Source organism: Penicillium riverlandense (assembly GCF_028828495.1).
Source record: "Penicillium riverlandense strain IBT 135883 chromosome Unknown utg000001l_segment0_segment0, whole genome shotgun sequence".
In the NCBI taxonomy this organism is placed as follows: domain Eukaryota; kingdom Fungi; phylum Ascomycota; class Eurotiomycetes; order Eurotiales; family Aspergillaceae; genus Penicillium; species Penicillium riverlandense.
In genome coordinates, this window is record NW_026643194.1 from 1436137 (window position 1) to 1460053 (window position 23917).

The following is a 23917-nucleotide window of genomic DNA, read 5'->3' on the forward strand; positions in this document are numbered from 1 at the left end:
GTCAACCAGGGGTGGCCTGAATACTACGACTGTCGACAATCACATCCGTGCGGGCGTGGATCACGTCAAGTCAATAATAACAATAATCAATTAAATATTATATTATTGCGGGTCCAGAGTCTTTCTATCTCTCTGCCCCTTTTCTGCCGTCCCTCGTCCAGGCACTATTGCCTCATTGGGCTGAACGTGCACCTGGCCGAACCGTGGCACAGTAGCGCCGATACCTAGCACCAATCAGCGAAATATCAGACCGGGCGTCTCGCTCAGTTCCTGCAAGTGCCGTTCATGTCACATTGAGGCGGGATGGACTTGGCCAATGCCCTTGCTCTGTGCTCAGTGGGCGGATTTAAATTCCTAGCCCTTGGCGGTGAAGAACCCCGCTCGGGAAGTGTGAGACATGGTTGCATAGCGTGTAGTATGTCCAGAGACCGACTTCGTCTGTCGATTGGAGAAACCGATGCGACCGTGGAACAGTGAAAACTAGCGCTAGCGAGACGGTGATGGCGCTCGAGTAACTTTTCGCTATGATCCGAACCCTAATCCCGCCCGGAGTGCATACAATCTGTTTCTTATCTATTGCGCGGTGGGACTAACTCATTGCGGAACTCCATCTGATATCTCAATCGATCGATCCGGTTCCCCAGTTCCCCCCACCAGCAGGCCGGATACCGGCCGGATACCCTAGTCTAGTCGCCTCCATTGAGAAACGGACTGCACGAGGGTATGCAAGCGGCGGGTATAAAGCATGGCAAGCTCCCAGCTAGCGGGTACAGACACAAATCACCGCCTCTGACGTGCCGGGCTTGTCTGTTGCCAGTCGCGGGGCCTAATAATAGTAATAATAAGGGACTGGTTCTGTTTCAACCGTTGCTTCATATCTCCGTGGATGCGACACGATCCACATCACTGATCTTGTCGAACTCATCAATATAAACCACGCCGCGGTCACGCAGAACCACTGCCCCAGATACTTGCTAACCATAACTGTTGGGAAACATTAGCTCGGTGAGCAAGCATATCGTTAGGGTTATTATTTAGATCTACGGTTGATGATATTTCTATAATCATAAACCATAAGCGTATCATATCTGCACTCTCCATTTATTCATCCATCCTTACTCCAAGATCCAGATCATAGCCACGCACATCCCACATCCACTTAGCGTTATACTCAGAAGCCGCCAAAAATGACGCAAAGTGCATCGCGTAATGTCTAGTAGTGGCCCTGCCTACCTTCGTTACGTGCCATGCGAGCAAAATCTACCCGCCCAGAGAACCTAGACTAATGATGAAGAGCTGCGATGAGGCACCTTTGCCGCTTATATCCCCGGCCGCTGTGAAGGACGAGAGAGTAGAAGTCAGCTTTGCTCCGGTATTCGTCACCGCTTTGAGTTCAGCAAATTGCCTACCATGGCATAGTCCAACACATTCCCCCGCCAGGGGGATGGCAGCAGCAACAGCCGCAATGAGCAATGCCCTGGGTACTAAAATCAAAACCATGACATTACCTTTGATTCTCAAGAAGCATAGCCACAAGAAGAAGCATGTACTCACCATCCCGAGAAACAAACTACTTATTTCAGCCGTCACGGACACACAAACCCCAAAACCGCTCGCGAATAGGAGCAAAAGAATACACATGTCAGTTGATAGTCCAACAAGTTCTACAAACTCAACGGGAGCTAGGGTGCTTGGCTTGGTGTCTCTTGCTATAGCGCCGAGCTACAGCATTCGTGCCACATACGATAGCGGTTTCTTAGCGTGCGCGCTCAGGGATAAGGAGTGCGTGTAACTGTCGATGGGTTGGAGATTCTACAGTCTCCGAGGGTAAACTTACTATTGATATCTGGACTTCAAAATTAAGTCCTCCATAATACTAGATTAAAATAGCTAATCCCATAGGTTGGTTATACGTCTCACATGAGAAGAGGCTGAGGCAAAATGTAGAAACAAGCCTCTTCTTCTAGACGTAAGATAATAAAAATAGTTAGAAAAGCTAAAAGTGTATAGTTCGTAACTAGCTAACCACTTCTACATATTAATACTAGGCGCTACATTTCACCGCCTCCCTTTCTTGATGGCTCATTATCATCTTCTTCCTTCTTTATGAATCAACTCATCACTAGTCTTACATTCGGCAAGCCACTGCCGGCCTGGATTGGATACGGCTACAACCAGTAGATCTTCCATCTGTCCAACTCTCTTCTATCTCAAGCCTCTTGTCCCCTTTCGGGCCTGCGGGTTTCTTCCACCAATCCGAACCAATCCGAGGATCCCTGGGGGTTGTATTGCAACCCTCTCCAAATCCTCTTGATACTTCGACTGATTACAATGCACACCCCTTAGCATCTCAATAGTATCCACGATGTCAGATCAGAAGAGCTGGTTTGATAGTACCATCAACAAGCGCAAGATCCTTTCACTTAAAGAACCAGTTCTATCGAAGTGGAAGCTTGTTGAAAAGCTCAATGAGCACGTTGAGCAACGCCCAGAAGCGAAGTCTCACACCTCCCTCGCCTCCGCAAGATTCCTTTGCCGTGATGCAAGTCGCCCTGCGAACGAGGCCACAGCCTACGCATACCTCCGAATCGTGAAACAAATCCCCTCAGAGAGGGCTGAGGAGGCAGACCTCGTGTCTCGGGCTCGCGAGGCCACTCAATTTACCCCACCCGAGCTCAAGGCTTATAAAGCTCTGGCCCAGAAGGGATCAACCAATACACCGAAGCTATTGGCGTGGGAGCAAGGCACGCAAGACTCGACTGGACCCATGCCCGGTGGCCATATAACCTGGATTGTCTTTGAAAAACTGGAGGGGCTCACGCTAGGAGATGATGATGAGGCTAGCTCATATTGGGCATTGCCGTCAGAGACCCGCAAGTCTATTCGTAGCGTCTTCCTAAGGGAGTTCAAGTCAGTCAAAACCACCTCTATATCAATGGATGATATTGATACGTCGATGACAATTAGCAAAGCTGCGGAGATCGGAATCTTGCCAGTTGCCCCCGGCCCTCATAACGTGATATGGAACGCTGAGAAGGAGACAATGTATGTATTGAAGAATCCCTGTCTTCGAGATCCAAACTTCAAGGCAATGGGCATCAGGTTACTAATATTTCATACATACTTAGCCATTTCGTGGGATTTAGAGACCCGGAATTCTTCCAACGCAAGCGTGAAGCCGGCAATGAACTATTCCCTCTGTTTGGGCTAGCTAAAGCACCTCGTGGGGACCGATGGGCTGAACGGGACTGGGATGGAGATACCTCTAAATGGAAATTTTAGTCAAGTAATCGCGCTTGGGATGATTCTCTTTGGATTCTTTGCTTCTTTTTGTTTACTCGCTTAGCCCTCTTAGTTACGAAACATGAACTACAAAATGATTTCCATGCCTACAAGTATTGTCCAAATTTACTACAATCCAAATTTGTCCTTATACTTTTCTTTGCAAAATGTACAACAGAGAGAGCTAACCTAAACATAGTGCCTTTACGGCCAACCGCTATAAAGTAGCCGGTTCTTCGATAGATGGTCGATTTCGATGCAAAAATGCTATAATTAGTCTAGTTAGAGATGAACCAGCTTTATATAGCCTTTATCTACTAATTATCGTCCGGTTTTAGACGATCTATCTTCGCATAAGAGGCAATATAGAGGCTTAATATCAACGACTTAAGACTAAAGATATACGCTGCTACTAGAGTGCCCATCTATACTTTAACATTCAGCCCGATAGCGCTGAATCAGGGCCCGAAGTGTCTCCAAACTTGGAACATTAGGATGTCAGATACAGTAGGGTATGTCTTCCGGCTCATTCATTTCAGGAATGATACCACTCGTCATATTACGAGCGTTCAAGGCGCGGGTGAACCTGGGATGACCCCGCGGAGTTCTTGAGCGAAGCCATGGTGATGGCGGATGCCGTGAATGATGCAGAGACGGCAGACTTCAATACCCAAAGCAGTGGGGACTCGCTCTCCGTGTATAGCGGCATTGCAATCGTCTGCGTTTTATACTGTGGCGTGCAGTATCTTCTCAAGTGACAGTTGATCCAACAGGATTTGCCGCTTTTCCTTCTGCTTCTTGGCTTTGCCCGTGGCGATGAGGGGACTGAGCGGAGGAGAGGTGATAATGATGCTTTGAAGCGATGGGAGAGCACGGCCCTTGTATTGATATGGTTAGTTGATTTCCGTCCGTGCCCCGCTGAACTACATACTGCAATGGAGATTTCGCAGATTTGGAGTCCTACTGAAGGGGGTCAGTCTGCCACTCTCTTCACGACCTAATTTATAGAGAGCTCTTATATACTAATCTTTATTTATTTCCCCATCGGAGGTAGTATGCATTTTGTACAGTCGGAAGCAATAGAGATTTCAGCTCATATGTACCGGCCCAGAGCTTAAAACAACAATATCAACAACACGAAAGCCACCCATTCCAAGCCTAAACGCCAAAGCTATCGAGACACACAAATAATCCAGGAAACGTCAGTCGTTGCACATCAGACATATACACTCGCTCTCGTGGCAGCCGGGTTCCTAGTAGGGAATGAAATCGAATTTCATTCGATCTTCGAATATCGTTAGCACTCAGTGTAAGTAACCACCAGAGGTTACCACAGGTTATCGATAAGACATACCCTGGAAATGATTCCAATCTTCATCCTCACTAATTTGATTGGCCCAGTACTGCTCCAAAAAGGTCAAGGACTGCAGCACATTCGGAATACGGATGGTATCATGCAGAGAAGACAATAACTGCCTGACCATATCTCGATCCTCGACGCGAGCTTCACAGCCCGCAATAAAGAGTGGTGTTGTGAGCATCACCCACGGACTAAGTCCGGATGACGGACCGATCTGGGCTGCGCATTCCAGAATCCGCTGGACGGACTGCTGGACGGCAACTGAGGTCGTGGGTGTTCTGCGGAGCCGGCGATGGATCTGAATGAGAGCACTGTGCTGGAATGCTTCGTTGCAAAGCATCAATTGCTGCATGCTTTCCGGCGAAATTCCCTCCGCGACGCCGGGGTAGAACGAGGGCTGCGAGCTGGCGCCCCGGTCCATGAGTTGTCGGACAGAGAACTCCAAAGATGCAGCGTCGTCTTCCACGTCACCGGGGATTTCTCCCGCGACAAAACCCTGCATATCCTCCCCGGCTTCCGACTGGTGTTTCCGCCAGGCCGCAGCCCCGATCTGACGGAAGACGGTTGCTAGATCGCACGTGAAGCCCCAATAGTCATCCAGGTAATCCGGAGACTCCTCCTGGCCGACGTCATACGGTGGTATAAAGTCAGAGAAATCGCCAATCGGGGGACCATTCCCCGTCAATGCCGTAAGCGACACGATCGAGCGATACCATCGATCGAGGTACCGGCGGAACCCGTCCGCTGAGCGCGGGGAATCTTCTCCCATCGTGTCAGCGGTCTTCATCAAAGCCCTCGCGCCCTCGATATGTGCTCGCCATGAGTTCGGGTGGATAGCCCCCGAATGAATCTCTGCGAGACAAAGTGTGCGAGCGGTGGCGAGGAGCGCTTCGGAGCCTTTGGTCGATGGGTTTTGAAGCTCCGTTCGAAAATGCTCCAGACTGAGCGCCATCAGTCGGGCGATATCTGGTGCCGACTTGACCGTCTCGGACTGATTGTGAAGAGCTTGGATATGGATGGCGGAGAGGGCGGTGGTGGCGTAGAGAAGCGATGGAGTCTGGAGGGCCATGGGTACGAGCATGCGGCAGATATCCTGCTGCATGCCCGAATGACACGCGGTGATTTGGGACGCATCGTTGATGAAGTGATGCAGCAGGGCCTTTTGATCGGAGGACAGCGACGAGAATGGGTCGACCGGTTGGGTCAAGGCCAGCTCGCGGTCTGCGGCGGTCGGTGACTTGGCGGAGTTGGCGGATTTGGTGGTGTAGATGAACTCCCCTGGCGAGTATTCTGGAGAAGAGCAACCTGAGTCAGTGTGTGTGCGCAGTAAAAGAGGCGTGGGAGGCACTCACCCAGTCTCTGCATGCCGCCGTCACCCACGCAGGCCCCGAAGCGCGAGCGCGAGAACGCTCGGCCTCCCCACTGCAGCTGCATCGCATACTTGCACTGCGCATCGGCTGTTTGGCAGCGGCCGCAGGTTGGGCGCTGCTCGTCGCATTTCTGGCGACGCGCCTTGCAGCGTTTGCAGCCGGTGAAGGATCGCGACATGGTTGACGATGATAAGAATGATGATGCCCTGAAAGAATTAATTATTGCGGGGAATGGAACCCCACGGAGAATGTCCGGACTGTGGCGAACAAGAACCCCGACGATAGACGAGAACAACCCGGGCACTTAGACTTTCTCTCTGTTTGGCCTGAACGGGTAAAACAATTCTTTACGATCGCTCCCGGAAACTATCTAGCGGCCGATCTCTCTCCACCGTGGAGCGTCGGGGGATGTATAAATACCGAGAACAAGATGGTTGTTGGACAAGCTAGAATCAAAAAAAGAGTATATGTGCATCCATTTCATCACCCGTCGAATGTATACCGCAGCCACTCGCCCACGGCCCGCAGACTCTCCCAGCGCACCGACTCGTCCTTGTCCGCCATCAGCTCCATCACCCGCGTCTTCAGGCCCAGGCGCTCCAACTGCATGCGCCGCTCCGGCAGCTCCTTGACCAGGTGTCCCACATCATTGCACCCAATCGCCAACACCTGCTTGTCATTGTCCCAGTCCTTGCCCAGAATCTCCGCGAGTTTCTTGGGCAGCGCGCCGTTCGATTCGTCCAGGATTCGGCGGGCGTTGTCCTTCCAAAACGTCGGGTTCTTGTGGGGAGGCGACCAGCGCAGGTGGCCCGACTGAACTTCCGCGGCGTACTCGTCAAAGGTAGTTTGCGTCTTGGTGTATTCGTCCAACATCGTCGACAGCGCACTCAGGTCCTCGAGGAGATCGGGGTCGGTCAGGTGGCGGCCAGAAAGATTGCTCAGCAGAGCCGGCAAGCGAACAAAGACGGCGATGGGCAGTATTGTAGTCCGGTTGCTGGAGCACAGATTGTATAGCGTCGCGATGAGGAGACGAGTTGTCTTCTCCTTGGGCGAGAGTCGCAGCAGGTGGGTGTATAGTTGGACGATCTCGTAGTTCCTAGGTAGTAAACAGTCAGACAGGTCGTTCGCAAAGCATCGGCCAAGGTCTCTCTCTTACTCCTGCAACTCATCCCCCACCAGCGCACCCTCAAACGTAAGCTGCCAAATCACCAGGAGAACACGGTAGAGCAGCTGCAGACCGACACCACCGGACAGCCCGGGCTCGACACTGCGAGTGCCGCTACCCAAAGTACTCCCATTATCTTTGGCCCCTGCTGCCGCACGGAGCGTGTCGATCAAAGGTTCTAGGGTCTGCTGGCGCTGGGCCCAAAAGATCTCCCGAGATCGTGTCTTCCGCAACAGCTCTGAAAACCCCTGGACGCCAATGTCCTGCAGGCCACTATCTTGGTTCTTGGTCAAGGTGGAGAGATAGGTGTACAGCTGTGACAGAGCTTCTTCATCTCTGGCGGCGGGTTTGGACGAGGCGACGAGGCTGTGCGACACCAGAGCTGTGAGGAAAGTCGACGTGAGCAGCGGGATCGGGTCCTCGGTGTTGGTCGAGTGTTGCAGGAACGGCAGGAAGGGCTTGTAGGGTTCTGGGTGTGCGATCAGAGCATCGGCGAGAGAGGGGACATCCTGGATCAGGTCCGATGCCAGTACCAGGATATACTGCACAATATCGGTGCGTCGAGCGGCCAACTCCAGGATACTCTTGCCCCCCGCGCCGCCAGCAAGCAGGCTGGTATAACCGGGAAGGTCCTCCCCAATTGTCTGGCGCCGCTGCTCCGGGCGCACCTTGTCGACGGCTTTGATCTTCTTCAGGTGGTCATCGGTGATGTTACCCGCCCGCACGGCGCCCTCCCACGGGATTGGGCGAGCCCGGATGTTGTTCTGGAGAGAGCTGAGGTAGGTGGGCGGCTCCAGTGACATGGCGAATTAGGGGAGCCCCCAGACGAGGAGGAGATTGGGGAAGGAGGGAAAGGTGGTGGAGGAGGAAGGACGTTATGGTAGGTGGTGGATTGAGGAACGGAAGGACAGAATGACGGCAGCCACGCCAAGACTTGGTAACGTCGTGGCATCGATTCCTTGTGTCTCGACCTGTTCTTTCCCTTTCTCCCCCCACTCCCCCATGGCCGATTATTCTTCTTCCCTCCTACCCTGCTCGCTGACTTCTTGACTCTCCTTTACCTGTGGCCAGCTCTCTGCGACCCGTGGTGCATCGTGGTGCGCTGCTGCCTGCCGCTTCTACGCTCCGACCCGAATTGCTCCCACTCAGTCTTTCTTTTGCTCGTGTCTGTCCTTTCCGCCGAATACTTACGCATTGACTCTGCTGCAACTCTGGCCTATCGACATATACCGTTTGTATATCACCTGCGATCATCACCTGCCCTGCGATTGCTGCTCCTACCAAGCTCATGCACCTGCACCACGAGCTTCTTGCTCCTTGCCGGTAGCCAAATTGTGACCTGCCGACAGCTCTACAACTCAAAATGGCGCAAAATTCACAACCTACAAAATCCAGATGGGGTGTCGGATCCTTCTTGTCGCAGGCTGTCGCTGGGGTGGAATCTCGCCTGGACAACATCCTGATGGACCAGGAAGAGGCTGCGAAAGCCGAGGGTGCGAAACCACGAGAGGCGGAGAATGCTGCGCAGTCCCTCAAATCTCCTGTTGGCTGTATGGATCCCATTTCCCCATTTCTGTTGTGAACGTGACTAATCTATCCCTAGCGATATCGCGCAGCTCATCGACCATTCGAAGAAACGACCGATTACAGGAGCGCCTGGCCCGAGCCGTTGTGAAGTCGAACGCTCCCAGTGGGGCTGGCTCTCCGGCAGCTAGCCCGAGACCTAGCGTCGATGCACGAAAGAGTACGGACATTTACCCTATAGGAGCCGATGGCCCAACAAGTCCCCCAATTGCAGACACGCCCAGATCCAGTCATGACTCGGGGGTATCATCAAGACGTTCAATGGATGTGCAGTCAGCAGACTCAATTGCCGTTCGCGATCTGCAAACACATTCCCCGAAGCCTAGCCAGGAATTGTCAGACTTGCAAAGGAGTGAGGTACTAAGTGCTCGTGGGTCTGGGGATAGCGCCCGAATCAGTGTGTTGTCAGCGTCGGATATCTTGAAAAGGGATGACCAAGACTCGGCCATATCTCAATTGGAGGCCGATCACAAAGCAGCCGAGTCACAATGGCAAGAGGAAGCGCATGGCTATATCGAACGAATTGATGCGCTGCAATCAAAGCTCAAATATCTGGCCAAGGAAGCGGCGGAATCTGCTAAGAACGCATCCGCAAAAGCAGCGCCAGGCAGTGTCGAGAAGCAAATGTTGGAAAAGGACGAGAGGATCGCCTTGCTCCTAGAAGAAGGCCAGAAACTCTCCAAGACGGAGATGGATCACCGCACAGTGATCAAGAAATTGCGCCAGCAGCTTTTAGAAAATACGAAAGCGCATACCGAAACGAAAAGGAAGACAGACAAGTTGCAACGAGACTTGATCAGCTCCGAAGCTAGAGTCAAACGAGCCGAGGCGGCTGAGAAAAGGGCAAATGAGTCGCTCTCATCTCAAACAAAATCCAACAAGGATTTGGAAGCAGTGACGAATGAACGAAATGCACTCAGCGAGACGGTTCAGGACATGAAGTCCCAACTGAGTCGAGCTATTGCACGCGCTGAAGCCGCTGAGACCAAAGCACAGTCCGATGCTATGGAGAAAGAAAATCGCAAAGCAGCAGACCTGGAAGAGGAATTGGCAAGCATGAAGATTGAACGTGATATCAGCCAAGAGAAAACGAAGAGAGAGATCGGCGATCTCAAGCAACAAATTGAGCAAGAGAAGGACAAGGCTAGAATGCTCGAGGCCGAGTTGAAGGGCGAACAATCGGTGCTAGAGAGCAAGATGGAGAGTCTTCGTTCCCGTGCAGAAGAGGCTTCGTCAGGGGCCACCGGGGAGACGCACGCCAAGCTCCTGCGGCAGATTGAAACATTGCAGACCCAATATGCTGTTGCTAGCGAGAATTGGCAAACATTGGAAGGCTCCCTGCTTGCTCGACTGACTAATGTGGAAAAAGAACGCGATGAAATGGGACGACGGGAAGGGGAACTGCGAAAGAAGATCCGCGAAGTGGTAAGATTTAAATTCTCTGGTTGGCCCACGCTCTCGCTGACGTGATTGCTCTATAGAACCTGAAGTTGAAGAAGACCGAAGAGGATTTAGAGAACTCGAAAGAGACCGAACATGATCTGAAAAGCAAACTGGAAGAGCGCATGCAGGAGCTGCAAAGGATGCAGCAAAGGCTCCAGAAAACTGTCGACGACCTCGCTGCCGCACAAAAGGACTTGGTCGACCAGAAGAAGGTCTGGGACACGACATGGGCGCAGAAACTAGAAGATGAACGAGCCAAGTGGAGGGAACAAGTAAACTCCCTCCAGCAGCGGCGCGGGACGTCTCCCGTCGCATCTAGCCGGCGATCAAGCAATCTTGAAGCAGCCATCTCCGGGCTGCCAGACTCTCGACCTACCAGCCGACGGTCATCCACACTACCCCCCGCCTCGCCAGAGATTGGCACACCACCGCGACAGAACTCCTATCCTGCTTCCATTACCCAGGCCACGCTCTCCCCTCCACACATCAACACCACTCACCCCCCATCGATAATGGAGGCCCCATCGATCACGTTTGAACCGGATGAATATTTCGGCGAGGGCATACCTGCTACTCCATCTGCCTATGGTGGTACACAGGCACCGCCATCTCGCGGAATCAATGAGCTCATTTCCGAGTCAACCGTCGGTGCAGGTCCATCCGTCCAGCTCGTTGAGCGCATGAGTGCCACAGTCCGCCGACTGGAGAGCGAGCGTGCCGGATCCAAAGATGAACTGACGCGTGTGACGACCCAGCGCGACGAAGCCCGCCAGCAAGTGGTTGATCTCATGCGTGAGCTGGAAGAGAAGAAGGTCTCTGACACTCACGTTGAAGAACTTGAAGCACGACTCGCCCAGGTCGACGCACGGTACCAAACTACGCTCGAGATGTTAGGCGAGAAGAGCGAGCAGGTCGAAGAGCTGAAGGCCGATATTACTGATCTCAAGAAGATCTATCGCGAATTGGTCGACAGCACCATGAAATGAAGACTCTTGTGATGAGCGCTGAGAAATTTTATACAATGATTTAGCGAGATTTCCTCGCTTCCAACGGCCCTCCAAAAGGATTCCTGTCAAATGTTTGTAATATCAGTCCGGATTTGTATATAGAGGCTTATTTGCTTACTTCATCTACCTGGGCCCCCTGCAGCGGTTCAGGCAGTCTTAACTTCTTAATTCTTGTTCTGCCAGTAGACAGCAAACACCCTTTTATAGATCTTAATTTATGTTTAGGTAGGAAACCGTCAACCCCGTTGACCTAAATAGGACTAAGAAACCAAAAAGCCGTTTCTCGTATCTTCAGATCGTCTCCCGATTGGCATTCATTGTTGTTTCCTCAGACGATGGGTGGGTCGGAGCCACTCAGCGGATCCAGTTAATACAGACGCTATCACCTTGTTGTTCTAGTGTATTTTGCATGTCAATGACCCTGCGAGATCGGAAGGAGGACTATCCCGGCTGGGTCCCTTTCGGAGCGTTCCTCATTCATGTAGTTTGATGTGTCGATTGTTTGCCACGGGTATAAATGGCGGCTTGCCTCCTCTCTTGGCCGGAGCACGCTCCTCGTTATTCTTGCTCCACACAGATACCAGTATTCAAGTCAACATGCAACCCTCCTCTATTCTATCCTTGACAGATCAAATTCGGGACATTGCTCAGAACCCAAATGAGTCTGGTCATCACCGTGCCAACCTGCTCCGGCTTGTGGACGAGTTGAAGCTAGCTGTTGAGACGCCCACGGAGACTATTCTTCGGTTAATATACCAGGTAAGATATCAAATTGACTCTTCTGTTTGTTCTTTGTATAACTCATGTATATAGCCACCTGCCAATGCAGCATTACGCACTGCCGTTGACCTCAGAATCTTTCCGCTCCTGGCAAAGAACGAGGTCCTGTCTGCTACAGAGTTGGCAATTTCAACCGGTGCTGACAGAGGCTTGATCAGTGGGTTCTTTGCGCTTCAGCCTACAACGATGATGATGCTCACAGCTCTGAACAAGTCCGTCTTATGCGCGTAATGACTGGCCTGGGTCTCTGTGCCAGTGACGAAGCGGAAGTCTACAGGGCTACTGAAAGAACTATCACCATGACCCAACCAATAGGTCGTGACGGCATTCCATGCATGTACGTTGCTTCCAAGGCCATAATTTACAGATGCTAACCCGCTCTCCTCCAGATACGACATCACTCTCCCAACTCTCGCCAAACTCCCCGAATACCTCCGTGTGCACAACTACAAAAATCCTCAGGAATACTCCAAATCTCCCATGCAGTGGGCTGTGGGCGAAAGCCAATTCGAATGGCTTGCTAAGAACAAACACCATCAGACACTGTTCAACTCGTACATGTCTAGCCGACGAGAAGGGAAACCAGCATGGTTTGATGTGTATTCCGTCGAGAGACTCCTGGATGGAGCCATTTGTTCGTGCCCAGAGGCCGTGTTTCTGGTTGACATCGGCGGAAACCAAGGCCATGATCTGAGCAAGTTTCACATGCGATATCCGGAGGTGCCGGGTCGACTGATCCTGCAAGACCTGCCCAAGATCGTCTCCGGAGCGCAGAAGCATCCCAGCATTGAGACGATGGGGTATAGTTTCTTGGACCCACAGCCGATCAAGCGTAAGTTTCTGGAACGCTGTCACAATATGTTGTATTCTGCTGCAGACTAACAGAAATGGATCATCAGATGCTCGCGCCTACTACTTCCGCGCCATCTTCCACGACTGGCCAGACCATATCTGCTTGAAGATCTTGCTCAACACTGTCTCTGCTATGGATTCTCAGTACTCCCGTATCCTGATCGTGGACTTTGTCCTCCCGGACACTAATGCCCCACTGATGCAGTCGGCGCTGGATATCCAGATGATGAGCATTGGGGCTGGTGTTGAGAGGTCTGAGCTGCAGTGGAGAGAGCTGCTCGGTCAGGCGGGACTGACGATCAATGGAATCTGGAATACAAGCCCTGGAATGGAGTCTGTCATTGAAGCTGTTCCGGTGTCGGAGGATTGAATGAATGAATGGAAGATGGTGGAATTGAGTTTCGGGATTGGTTCCTTTAGTCTTCATTACTACCTTCTTGAATTCGATTTAATATGAGTTTTCGTAGCTCTTCAACCCTTAGCCCCTTAATATCCAAAAGTGCTCATCAAGTTTATAGAAATTAAAGTCTACATGGTTTTTTGGTCCAAAGATGACAATAGTTCCACGAGCTCCATTAACACCTTGAACCTTAATCATCCGACTGCCTCCAAGCTGAGCGGCATTATCACGTTATTGCCACCCGTGGGCCCCGATACTGACTTGTGCTTGTCAAGCGACAAGAAGCCGGCAGGAGGCCCACATGGGATATGCTGAGCCATGTGCGGCTGGGGCCCAGTATCCTCGATACTTGGCTTAAAAAGCTTGTCCAAAAGGGTCTTGATCAACCAGGAATGTCATTGCCAAGGTGGCTATGTAGCTGAAGAGGAAGAGGCCCGGGTTAAGATCGTCAACCGTATACTAGGTCCACTTTCTACTTCACTGTGAACTACTAGAGCAAAAGAGTAAAGATCTGACGAAAACATGGACACCATGACGAATTTTGATCAGATAAGATGAAAAAATCCCATGGCTCCACTGTCCCCACACACTTGCCGTGTCTCCTTGGTTTTGCTCTTGGTCTTTCCGGCAAGTCCCTGTCGATGGATGATCGTGCAAAATTCCCGCATCGATGATCACAATTTCGAAGCTGTGGTTCTTGCAGTGGTTGTCTGTCCGTGCAGGATTGGACTAGTTCTTGGGGTGAACGCGGATCCCGTACACATAGCTGTCATGGCTGTAGGTAAGACATTTGTTTGTGCCTTGGTATCCGGATTTTCAGGCACCTGAGTTCCCTACATTCAACGATCTCAATTCATGTTCATTTTGTCGAGTCGGATAAGTCTTAAATACAAGAGGGATCGAGTGCTATATTCTCACTTTCTCACTACACACTCTCTTACTAGTCGTGTTACCCGGTTGACCCGAGCAACAGCTTTGTCACAGACACGAGGTTATTAGAGTCCTTGACCTAATTAACCTACAGCTCAACGTGTCCGTCGCCATCGGGGAGCAAGGAAGTAGCTTCCGCCCGCCGCCACGATACCCAGGCTCCCTAAGAGCAAGGCAGAATCACTGAAAATAGTTTCCTCTCGCACACGTCCCAGTTTTGCGTCCTTCTTAGCCAAGATGGCATCTTTTCCAGTCCCTTCAACACTATAGTCCTGCCAATGCAACTCTGAAAGCTCTCGCTGATAATTGAGAACTGTCCCTGACCAGTTATTCGTGATGATTCCGTCATCCCTCTTGTACCAGCTATTACAGTTCGGGTCTGCGAAACTGGTCTTCGACAAAACTGCCTGGATTTTGTCGTTAAATTCCTTCATGGCCTCAAGTTTGGGCGTGAAAGTCAAAGTCTTTCCCTGCTGTCGTGCCCGAATCACTTCGGCAACTATGGCATTCAAATACCGTGACTGCGCTTCGATCATGAGAATGATGGAATTGTGTCCTGCTAGAAAGTTAAAAAAAAAAGCCTACCCTCGACCGGTCGCGGAAAGATGCAACATACCCAGGTTGGTGTTGGGGCCATAAAACATGCCGAAATTGGGCAAGTCCTCCACCGTAATTCCCTTGTATGCCATAGCCCCGTTCTTCCATATATCTCCCAAGGGCCGGCCATTTTTCCCGTAGACCTCAATCGGGTACATAAATTCGACCGTCCTAAAGCCCGTAGCCAACACGATCAAATCGTATTGCTGTGAATCCTCAGCGCCAACTTCAATGCCCTTCTGAGTGATTTGCGTAATCGGTCGTGTCTCTAAGTCGACATTGTCACGAGCGAGGGCTGGATAGTAGTCATCAGAAATGATAACTCTCTTGCAGCCTGGAGCATAGTTGGGGGTTAACTTTTCCCACAGCTCCGGTTGGTCAGGAAGATGAGTCTTCATCATATTAGTACACCCGTCTCGTATCATTTTAGCGAAATCTGAATCATTATTCGTGACGGCAGAATAAAAGAGCTCTCGAAAGTCCATCTGAAGAGCACGTTTACGCCAACGGATTGGTGGGAGGTATGTTAACAATGCTTGCTGAAAGGCAGACACTGGAGCGTCCAGACGTGGAGTAACCCAGTTCGGTGTCCGCTGATAGACCGTCACATGGGATGCAACCTGAGCAACTTCAGGTAGAATTTGGGCTGCAGTTGCCCCTATATAGTTGAGAAATTAGCATGAAGACCAAATCTTTTGGGTCGGGAGATTAAATTTGCATACCGTTTCCAATGATTGCAACCCGTTTGTGAGAAAAGTCATAGCTCCAGTCCCATCGAGCAGAATGCATCATTTTGCCCTGGAATTTCTTCAACCCCGGGATGTTCGGTTCGTGCGGCGAGTTGAGCTGCCCGACGGCCGAGACAAGGAATTCCGTGTTGAGCACGTACGAGCTGGCGAACTCGCTATCTTTCTGCCCATCCACCTTCACGCTCACTTCCCATTTAGACTCGTCTTCATTCCACCGTGCTGATTTGACCGTCGAGTTGAACCGAATGTGCTTGAAAAGTCCGTATTTTTCCGCAACGCGAACGAGGTACGCCTATGTCAAAGCAACAAGGATTAGTTTCATAGAAAAGTAGGTCATGTGGTCAAAAAGGCCTTACATGAATCTCTTCCTGGCCAGGATATTCTCTCGACCAGTTCGGGTTCTGTTCAAATGAATAGCTGTACAGTGAGCTCCAGACTAAGTCCTAATCAGCTATTGAACCGAACAACGAGACAGGTAGAGATGCATACCATCGCAGCAACAGCCAGGGTATTTGTTGTCACTCCAGGTTCCACCGACACTGCTGCTCTTCTCAAGGATGATGAAGTTACGGCATTTGTTGTGCTTGATCAGATCAATAGCCATGCACATCCCTAGGGTAGAATGTTAGCATGCTCGATCTTATCAGCTGTCTCTGGAACAGTTTGAAGTTGACTGACCAGAGATTCCGGCCCCTATAATGACGACCGTGGCATTGGTAAAGTCTTTGTTCCCCACTGGGAGACGGGAGTTGGTTTTGATTGACATGATAAAACAGTAAGGGGAAGGCAGAGGAGAAGTGGCATTAATATCACTGGTTATAACTATAGTATATTATCAGGAGATCACTGGCATCAAACATCATTTATATTAATTGCAACTACCGAGGCCCCTCATTTAAATTCAGACTTTAGGTTGTCGACAGTGCTCTAGCCGGGAAATGTGATTCGCACCGACCTCGGCCGATGTCACGTCTCATTTGAAGCTCTTCGCGCATTGGGCAAACAATAATTGGTCACACACACACTAATAATGCGCATCTTCCGTGGCATAAATCGCCCCAATGCCATCACATAGGGGCCGATAGGATTTCGGTAATGTGGGGTTGAGATGCGGGGATTTGGCAGGAAGATGCCGAGGGAGGAAGAAGCTACCGACGTTCGGCAAGCCTTCAGAATTACTAGATCCATGAGGTACGCAGTAAGTACAAGACATCTACGGTAGTTCAACTCCTTCTCTTTCCGCCATTTGCAAGATGTACTGCTTGACCTATGTGAAGGAGAATCAGTACTAGTCCTGAAAATGTCAGACAGAAAATCGAACAACGTACCTTGTCATCCGGCACCAGATCGATGGCCAACCTCCCATTATTGTCCCTCTTTTCCGCTTCGGCGCCTGACTTTAACAGCAGGATCGCTGCATCCCCATGCCCTTCGGACACAGCGTGGTGCAGCGCCGTAAAACCATCGGCATCTGACGCATTAACGGGACTCTTTCCTTCTTCTAGAAGAGTTTTGAGGATAGGAACCGAGCCAACGGCTGCCGCTCGATGAAGAGGGAGCTGACCGCGAACATCCTTAACTCTGGCGCTGCACTTGTGGGCAATCAAGGTCCGGACAGTAGAAACGTTGGCCTTGGAGCTTGCAAAGTGCAAAGCGTTCTATAAAGGACATCAGCCAGAACGCAAACAAAATTTCGATCAAGGCAGAAGACAGACCTGGCCCGAAACGCTTTTGACATTCACATCCGCTCCTTTTTTCAGGAACAAGTCAATAATGGGGTCGCCTCCAGCGTCCTTCAGGCTAGCAGCGATCATCAGTGGGGTCCAGCCTGACCCATCCTGATCTGATAGTCAGTAATTTGAGAATGGCAATAGCATCGGAACTTGCCATTCTGGGTCACGTACTTCCACGTCAGGATCAAAATTCCTGCTGCCGACTAGCAACTCCACGATCGGCAGCTGATTGTATGCCACAGCCCAGTGGATCGGAAGACGATCGTCGTCATCTTTAACAAATGCAGCTTTCGGATTTGTCTGTTTCAACAATTAAATTCAAATATCATTTCATAGAATAGTAGAGCAAGATGGCTGTGAATTAAAGCTTGTGGGATCCGCGGGGCTGCGGGAACACTATATTTTGAAATGAACATGGAACTCACGTTGAGAAGGGACTCGGCAATTTGCGCTGGAGTATATGGTCAGCATCAGCCCATCTCTATCAACGATACACTTACTTCTGCCCTCACGGGCAGCCTCATGGAGGGCGAACTTGCTGCTTTGGGAATCCATGACGACGAGGTTGGTGAAGCTGAAGGGCGATAAGAGCTCACTTATCAATGGAGGGCACCTGACATTGATGCCTCAGGCTTCAAACAAGTCAACTGCGGAAATCCAACAAAAGATTCGCCATCTTCGGCACATCATCACGACGACCACCCGCCTCGCTACTCGGTCGCCAAAATCGCTGCCCTGTATCGGGATTGAACAGGCGGCGACACACGGCCATACCAATCACTTCTTCCATCCCAATTCCAGATACGGCAGGGTTTTCAACGCGCGCGACACGACCGCAGCTTTCGGAGCTGCTCCCTCGAAAAGGGTCTTTTGACTCCGCCGCCCTCATTCAAACCGACAGCTTCGACTGTCTTCAGATCCGCCCACCATGGACTACGTTCCCCCGCACATGACGGCCGACGAAGCCATGCGCACGTCGGCCAAGCGGACTGCCGACCTCTTCGGTGCGGAATATCTGATGGTCACCCCCTCGACCCTGACAGACGGTTCAATCGGTGTGTCATACCGACGGAAAGCTGAATATCAAGATGTGAAGGAGCTGCCACCGGTATTAGCAGAGAAACAGGCCAAGGCGGCGGCAGGGCGCACGAAACGGCCCAAGATCCAGGCGCAGGTGCCTGCATCAGCAGGAGACCAGAGTGGCGCGTCCATGTCACTCGTTAAAAGGACACCGGGTGTGGGTGCGGCTAGTGGTGAGGATCAGCCTAAGAGTCTGATCCAGAGACCATCGGCCACGAAACAGCAGCGCCCAGATTGGCATCCGCCATGGAAGCTGATGCGTGTGATCTCAGGTCACTTGGGATGGGTGCGGGCTCTGGCTGTGGAACCCAACAACCAGTGGTTTGCCAGTGGAGCGGGAGATCGGACGATTAAGATCTGGAATCTGGCGACGGGCGCGCTGCGCTTGACGCTCACTGGTCACATTTCCACTGTTCGTGGATTGGCAGTGTCCCCGCGACACCCGTATCTATTCTCCTGTGGTGAGGATAAGATGGTTAAGTGTTGGGATCTGGAAACCAACAAGGTCATCCGGCACTACCACGGCCACTTGAGCGGAGTGTACACCCTGGCCCTCCACCCACGTCTCGATCTGCTAGTCACGGGAGGCCGGGATGGCGTGTGTCGAGTCTGGGATATGCGTACGCGGAGCAACGTTCATGTGTTGAGTGGACACAAGGGCACTGTAGCCGATATCAAATGCCAGGAGGCTGACCCACAGGTCATTTCCGGGTCTTTGGACGCCACGGTTCGGCTGTGGGATCTCGCTGCCGGGAAGAGCATGGGAGTCCTGACGCACCACAAGAAGGGCGTGCGCGCTCTTGCTACTCACCCGCGAGAGTTTACCTTTGCCAGCGCGAGCACCGGCAGCATCAAGCAGTGGAAGTGCCCCGAGGGTGACTTTATGCAAAACTTCGAGGGCCAGAACGCCGTCATCAATTCCCTGGCGGTCAACGAGGATAACGTCCTTTTCTCCGGGGGAGACAATGGGTCCATGTCCTTCTGGGACTGGAAGACTGGCTATCGATTCCAGTCCCTCGACACCACTGCCCAGCCCGGTTCGCTTGATGCCGAGGCTGGCATCATGGCTTCCACCTTCGATCGCACCGGCTTGCGTCTCATTACAGGTGAGGCTGATAAGACCATCAAGGTTTGGAAGCCTGATGATGAGGCTACTGAGGAGACTCATCCCGTCACCTGGGCTCCTACTCTCGGTAGACAGCGGTATTGAGAGTTTCTTTTGATCGAGTCGTTAATACCCTGTGTGGTTGGTATGTGCCCGGTTCTATCTGGACGGCAATGGGTGGAGTTTAGCGTGGTTTCTGTATCTTACTGGGATCTGAACTGTTTTAGAAAAATATCGGACTGGGAAAGCCCCATCCATTTCTCTTCCTATTCTGTACCACACGGCCCTGTAGAGCATTAAGATTGAAACCATTGATCTACTGTTAATCATACGTGCCTTGCTGCAGTAGCGACAGCACAAGCTATACTAATTTGCAATGCAAGGCCAAACTACAACTTATCTGTCTGTATCTTTCAATTTACTTTGAAGATGCACACAACAGATGTGCTGCAGTGAGGAGGATCGCAACTCCTCGACTAGTAGATGGGCAAACGGCTCCGTCATGGGCAAGAAGGATCCAGGAGATGCTCAGATGTCGTCATCTTAGATCGCGGATGGAAAGAGTCTATTGACCACTGTAGAGCGTACGATTGACTTTCAAACTATCGTGTAGCTTTAACGAGACCTCGTATGACGATACATATAATGCCAATTCTGTTTCCCCATATCCTCCCGAATCTTATATACAGATTCTGCTTCTTCAACAATATCCATATCCACTTCGACAATTTTCAGGCCCTCTTCCGGGGTAGAAAACTTTTCAAGGCAACCCATGAATGGCACAGCGACCTGGGAGTGACCCATATATCCTTCAGCAGCCGGCCCTGCAACGTTGCAGAAAACCACTGCGCAAGTGTTCTCAAACGCCCGACTCACGACCGTGGCATCGATAAACACTTGGTCTGAAAGGGGGTTTCTCTTCATCCCAACATCGGATGCGTCTGTCAACTTCCAAAACGCAGGAATGATGATCAGCTTGGCACCCTGAGCGATCAGCTCCTTGAAGGCTTCGGGAAATGCTAGATCCCAGCAAATCAGCATTCCCACCTTACCCAGCGGGGTATCAAAACACGAGTGAGCGTCGTGTACTGAACCGGTGACAATTGGCCTTTCAGGATGCCACAGATTCTTCTTTTCATATCTGCCTAGGATGACACCGTTATAGTCGATGAAATAGGTGCAATTGACAAGCCTCTCTTCTTGGGTTTCCTCGTTGCGATGTAACTCTGCAAAGGAGCCAGGTACAACACAGATATGACACTCCTTGGCCAAAGCACAATAGGCATCCAGATACTTCTTACAGTGAGTGCATTGCCTCCTGAAGTTCTCATCATCCGGATCGAAGTCCCGCAGATGATACTCTGGAAGAACGGCAAGGTTCGCTCCGGCTGTGGCCGCTTCTCGAATGAACGCCACTGCCCGAGAATGGTTTTGTTCCAGTTCGCGGGACTAGTCCATGTGAGTAAGTACTTCGTGCAGTAGATCGGACAAAGGGAGGTACATACCTTGGGGTGCATTTGAATAACCGCAATCTTGTGCATTGTCATTATTCATCCGGCGGCCAACTCAAGGCTAGTCTTAGATAGTTGAACACAGTTAGGATGTGAGCGATTAAGATCAAAGAGTCTATTCTGATTTCGAGCCAGTAAGCGGCTTCCCAACTATTTATGGTTATTGTCAACATTATTAATTGCCCGAGACAACAGAGCCGCGCTCCGATCTTCTCAGACAACGATGGATTCAGCGGAAATCTCAAACAGACGAATTACCGCACCAATTATGGTATTCCTTTCTCCCGGCTCAGCCTCAGTGCTATCCCACAGTCTTCCCGACTTTTCGCACCGCTCGGCCCCTAATACCCCGGATTTGAGTCCACAGAACTGAGCGTGAGCTTCGACAAATTGAAGGGCCATCCAAAATTATCTCATTCTACGATTGGCTTGAAACACCGAAACTCCGATAGGCGGATCGCCGGACCGCGCAGAGCCCGCGATGTGAACTTGCCGTACGATGTTTTCGGTGGTAGGCCGTTGGGTGGAGGGATTGCGGGGTTGACTAGTTTGCCAATCAAAAAAGCCCAAACGGTTTGATCCATTTCCGAATTAGGGAGGCTCCGGCATTAAACTCCCCATGACCTTGTTTCTCAAGAAAACACTCGGCCCTTACAGTGCGGAGGTGAACTCTATAACCGCGCTCTCCTTTTCCCGCGGGGGTAATATGTACCGACTGTAGGTCTGTGCGACGATTGTATAACTGCCGTGGCTGGTGGTTGTTTGAGACTGCTGTGTCCTTTTCTTCTCGATGTTTGAATCCCGTTCTCAATCGCCTTGAAAATAGTAACGAGGAACAAGCCAAAAATGGCGCCAACTTCTGATTCGGATTTGTTGTGGCCACCTGGCACCGTTCGACTCGAAGGTAATTATACATCACCCTCACTTTTTCCAAGGCCAAGTCTATTCCTCATAGTTCCACGAGCCTGCGAAAACTCCAGCCAACTAAATATAGCCCACTCAAAATTGATTTTCTAATGATTCAACAGATCTTGAACAGCCAGGTGCAGCTGACGCAGTTATTCTACAACCGCAGCCGAGCAGGGATCCAAATGACCCACTGGTGAGGACGTCTTGAGATCCAAGACATAGCTTCGTCAGTTCTAACAGTGAATAGAACTGGTCGCCATGGCGCAAGCATCTCAACTTCGGTCTTGTATCTTTCTACGTCTTCATGGTTTTTGCAATGTAAGTAAAATGGACGCAACATAAGGAATCTTGCTGATAGAAACTATGCTCCAGGATTGATTGTGCTCCCGTCACTTGGGGCCCCATGAACAGACAATTGGGCTTCAGTTACGCAATATTGAATGACAGCTATGCTATTGGCTGCGGCACTCTTGCCCTTGGCGGCCTTTTGCTCATTCCTTTTGCGCTGAAATATGGCCGACGACCATTATATCTGATGAGCACTGCGATCCAATTGGGGATGAGTATTTGGACCGCCGAAATGCAAACAGTAGCAGGTCTCCTGCTTATCAATGCCATTAGCAACCTGGTAGCTGCTCTGGCTGAGACAATGGTGCAGATGACTGTTGCAGACGTCTATTTTGTCCATCAACGTGGGCTCATGAACAGTATTTTCCTCTTGATGTTGACTATGGGAGTGTCAATTGCTCCTATCGCTGCCGGCTACATCACCATCTTTGAAGGCTGGCGTTGGGTCTGGTGGTGGATGGCCATCTTCTTCGGTGCTGGATTCCTCGCTTTTCTTTTCTTCTACGAAGAAACGAAGTTCTCGACTACTACTGTCGAGAATGATGACACCTCAAGAGTCCACGGATCCAAGAATGCATCTGCCACCGACTCGATACATCTTGAGGAAGCTGACCCGGAGAAGCTCAACGAGATATGCGGGCCAGAACAGCAGCTCACTGCAATCAGCGTTGATCATTCGCTCCCAAAGAAGAGCTACAAGGAAAAGCTTACACTCTTGTCCGTGTCGCCCATCTCATTTGCGCAATTGGCCAAACATATGTATGAGCCACTTCTAATGCTGTTTTTCTTCCCTGCGGTGGGCTATGTCGGCCTTATGTATGGGTTCATGACAGCGAGTATTACGGTGACGATCACCACCTACTCGGCTTGGATGACCTTGCCACCTTACAACTTCAACGCGGCTGGAATTGGCTTGATGGGCCTTCCAGCGTTTATCGGTACGGCGTTGGCGGCAGTCATTTGTGGACCACTGAGCGACTATCTTATCATCTACCTCTCTAAGCGAAACAAGGGTGTCTATGAACCGGAAATGCGACTATGGGTCATCCTCATGTTTGCCCCGTTTGTCCCTGCAGGTCTCCTGATGTTCGGCATCGGATTGAACAACGGTCAACCTTGGCCGATCCTGGCTGTTGGGCTGGGTCTAGTTGGATTTGGCGTCACACCAGCTTGCAGCATAAGTTTGACCTACCTCACGGATGCATATACAGCGGTACGTATGGGTGCATTCTGGAATGGGTTACATCCGTGCAGCCGGGAAACTGACTCTCTGAGTACTACAATACAGATTATTGCGGACTCCATGGTTGGAGTCACCTTCGTTCGGAACTCCATCTCGACGATTTTCGTCTTCGCACTGACTCCTTGGATTTCGTCGGCTGGGATCACTGGGTTCTATATATCGTTTTCAGTTATTGTCAGTACCATTTTGCTGGGACTTGTGATTTTTGTCTTCTTCGGTCGAAAATTCCGGGTCAAATCTGCAGCAAGGTACCGCCATTTTGCTGACAAGCAAATCGACTCGCGGAAAGCGTAGCTCCAAAATCTCTCAATACAATGACATGATGAGTTGAAGTTTCTAGGGCCAACACTGCTTCTGCTTAATCTGTTTGTCGGATTGACTCGGGCAATCTCGGCATCAAGCTTCTTCGGTCCTCCATTGCCAGAACAATGCTGAACAGCGGCAGCCGCAGTGGCAGAAAACCGGTCAG

General features: G+C 51.0%; 10 protein-coding genes across 10 annotated transcripts; 5 read left to right on the forward strand and 5 right to left on the reverse strand.

Annotated features, from left to right (window-relative positions):
- Nucleotides 1-2365: 2365 nt before the first annotated feature.
- N7474_000592 (uncharacterized protein) lies at nt 2366-3282 on the forward strand (the record flags this gene model as incomplete). Its single annotated transcript, XM_057192007.1, has 2 exons — nt 2366-3045; nt 3129-3282. The coding sequence occupies 2 exons, from the start codon at nt 2366-2368 to the stop codon at nt 3280-3282; spliced, it is 834 nt and encodes a 277-aa protein (XP_057056960.1).
- A 1337-nt stretch (nt 3283-4619) lies between these two features.
- Nucleotides 4620-6190, reverse strand: N7474_000593 (Zn(II)2Cys6 transcription factor; the record flags this gene model as incomplete). Its single annotated transcript, XM_057192008.1, has 2 exons — nt 4620-5947; nt 5995-6190. The coding sequence occupies 2 exons, from the start codon at nt 6188-6190 to the stop codon at nt 4620-4622; spliced, it is 1524 nt and encodes a 507-aa protein (XP_057056961.1).
- Nucleotides 6191-6495: 305 nt separating this feature from the next.
- Nucleotides 6496-7980, reverse strand: N7474_000594 (H(+)-transporting V1 sector ATPase subunit H; the record flags this gene model as incomplete). The annotated part of the gene is made up of 2 exons (XM_057192009.1): nt 6496-7108; nt 7169-7980. 2 exons carry the CDS (start codon nt 7978-7980, stop codon nt 6496-6498), a joined length of 1425 nt encoding a protein of 474 aa, XP_057056962.1.
- A 560-nt stretch (nt 7981-8540) lies between these two features.
- Nucleotides 8541-11190, forward strand: N7474_000595 (M protein repeat protein; the record flags this gene model as incomplete). The annotated part of the gene is made up of 3 exons (XM_057192010.1): nt 8541-8727; nt 8781-10186; nt 10243-11190. The coding sequence occupies 3 exons, from the start codon at nt 8541-8543 to the stop codon at nt 11188-11190; spliced, it is 2541 nt and encodes an 846-aa protein (XP_057056963.1).
- A 618-nt stretch (nt 11191-11808) lies between these two features.
- On the forward strand, nt 11809-13213 carry N7474_000596 (uncharacterized protein; the record flags this gene model as incomplete). Its single annotated transcript, XM_057192011.1, has 5 exons — nt 11809-11970; nt 12025-12203; nt 12248-12328; nt 12381-12823; nt 12891-13213. 5 exons carry the CDS (start codon nt 11809-11811, stop codon nt 13211-13213), a joined length of 1188 nt encoding a protein of 395 aa, XP_057056964.1.
- Nucleotides 13214-14268: 1055 nt separating this feature from the next.
- N7474_000597 (flavin-containing monooxygenase) lies at nt 14269-16285 on the reverse strand (the record flags this gene model as incomplete). Its single annotated transcript, XM_057192012.1, has 6 exons — nt 14269-14729; nt 14790-15428; nt 15493-15811; nt 15876-15955; nt 16009-16131; nt 16198-16285. 6 exons carry the CDS (start codon nt 16283-16285, stop codon nt 14269-14271), a joined length of 1710 nt encoding a protein of 569 aa, XP_057056965.1.
- Nucleotides 16286-16732: 447 nt separating this feature from the next.
- N7474_000598 (ankyrin repeat domain-containing protein) lies at nt 16733-17807 on the reverse strand (the record flags this gene model as incomplete). Its single annotated transcript, XM_057192013.1, has 6 exons — nt 16733-16786; nt 16848-17177; nt 17235-17357; nt 17424-17552; nt 17678-17703; nt 17753-17807. The coding sequence occupies 6 exons, from the start codon at nt 17805-17807 to the stop codon at nt 16733-16735; spliced, it is 717 nt and encodes a 238-aa protein (XP_057056966.1).
- Nucleotides 17808-18180: 373 nt separating this feature from the next.
- Nucleotides 18181-19542, forward strand: N7474_000599 (WD40 repeat domain-containing protein; the record flags this gene model as incomplete). Its single annotated transcript, XM_057192014.1, has 1 exon — nt 18181-19542. One exon carries the CDS (start codon nt 18181-18183, stop codon nt 19540-19542), a length of 1362 nt encoding a protein of 453 aa, XP_057056967.1.
- Nucleotides 19543-20052: 510 nt separating this feature from the next.
- Nucleotides 20053-20978, reverse strand: N7474_000600 (carbon-nitrogen hydrolase family protein; the record flags this gene model as incomplete). Its single annotated transcript, XM_057192015.1, has 2 exons — nt 20053-20886; nt 20943-20978. 2 exons carry the CDS (start codon nt 20976-20978, stop codon nt 20053-20055), a joined length of 870 nt encoding a protein of 289 aa, XP_057056968.1.
- Nucleotides 20979-21794: 816 nt separating this feature from the next.
- N7474_000601 (uncharacterized protein) lies at nt 21795-23742 on the forward strand (the record flags this gene model as incomplete). Its single annotated transcript, XM_057192016.1, has 5 exons — nt 21795-21852; nt 21977-22050; nt 22105-22175; nt 22230-23418; nt 23494-23742. 5 exons carry the CDS (start codon nt 21795-21797, stop codon nt 23740-23742), a joined length of 1641 nt encoding a protein of 546 aa, XP_057056969.1.
- Between the last annotated feature and the right edge of the window lie 175 nt (nt 23743-23917).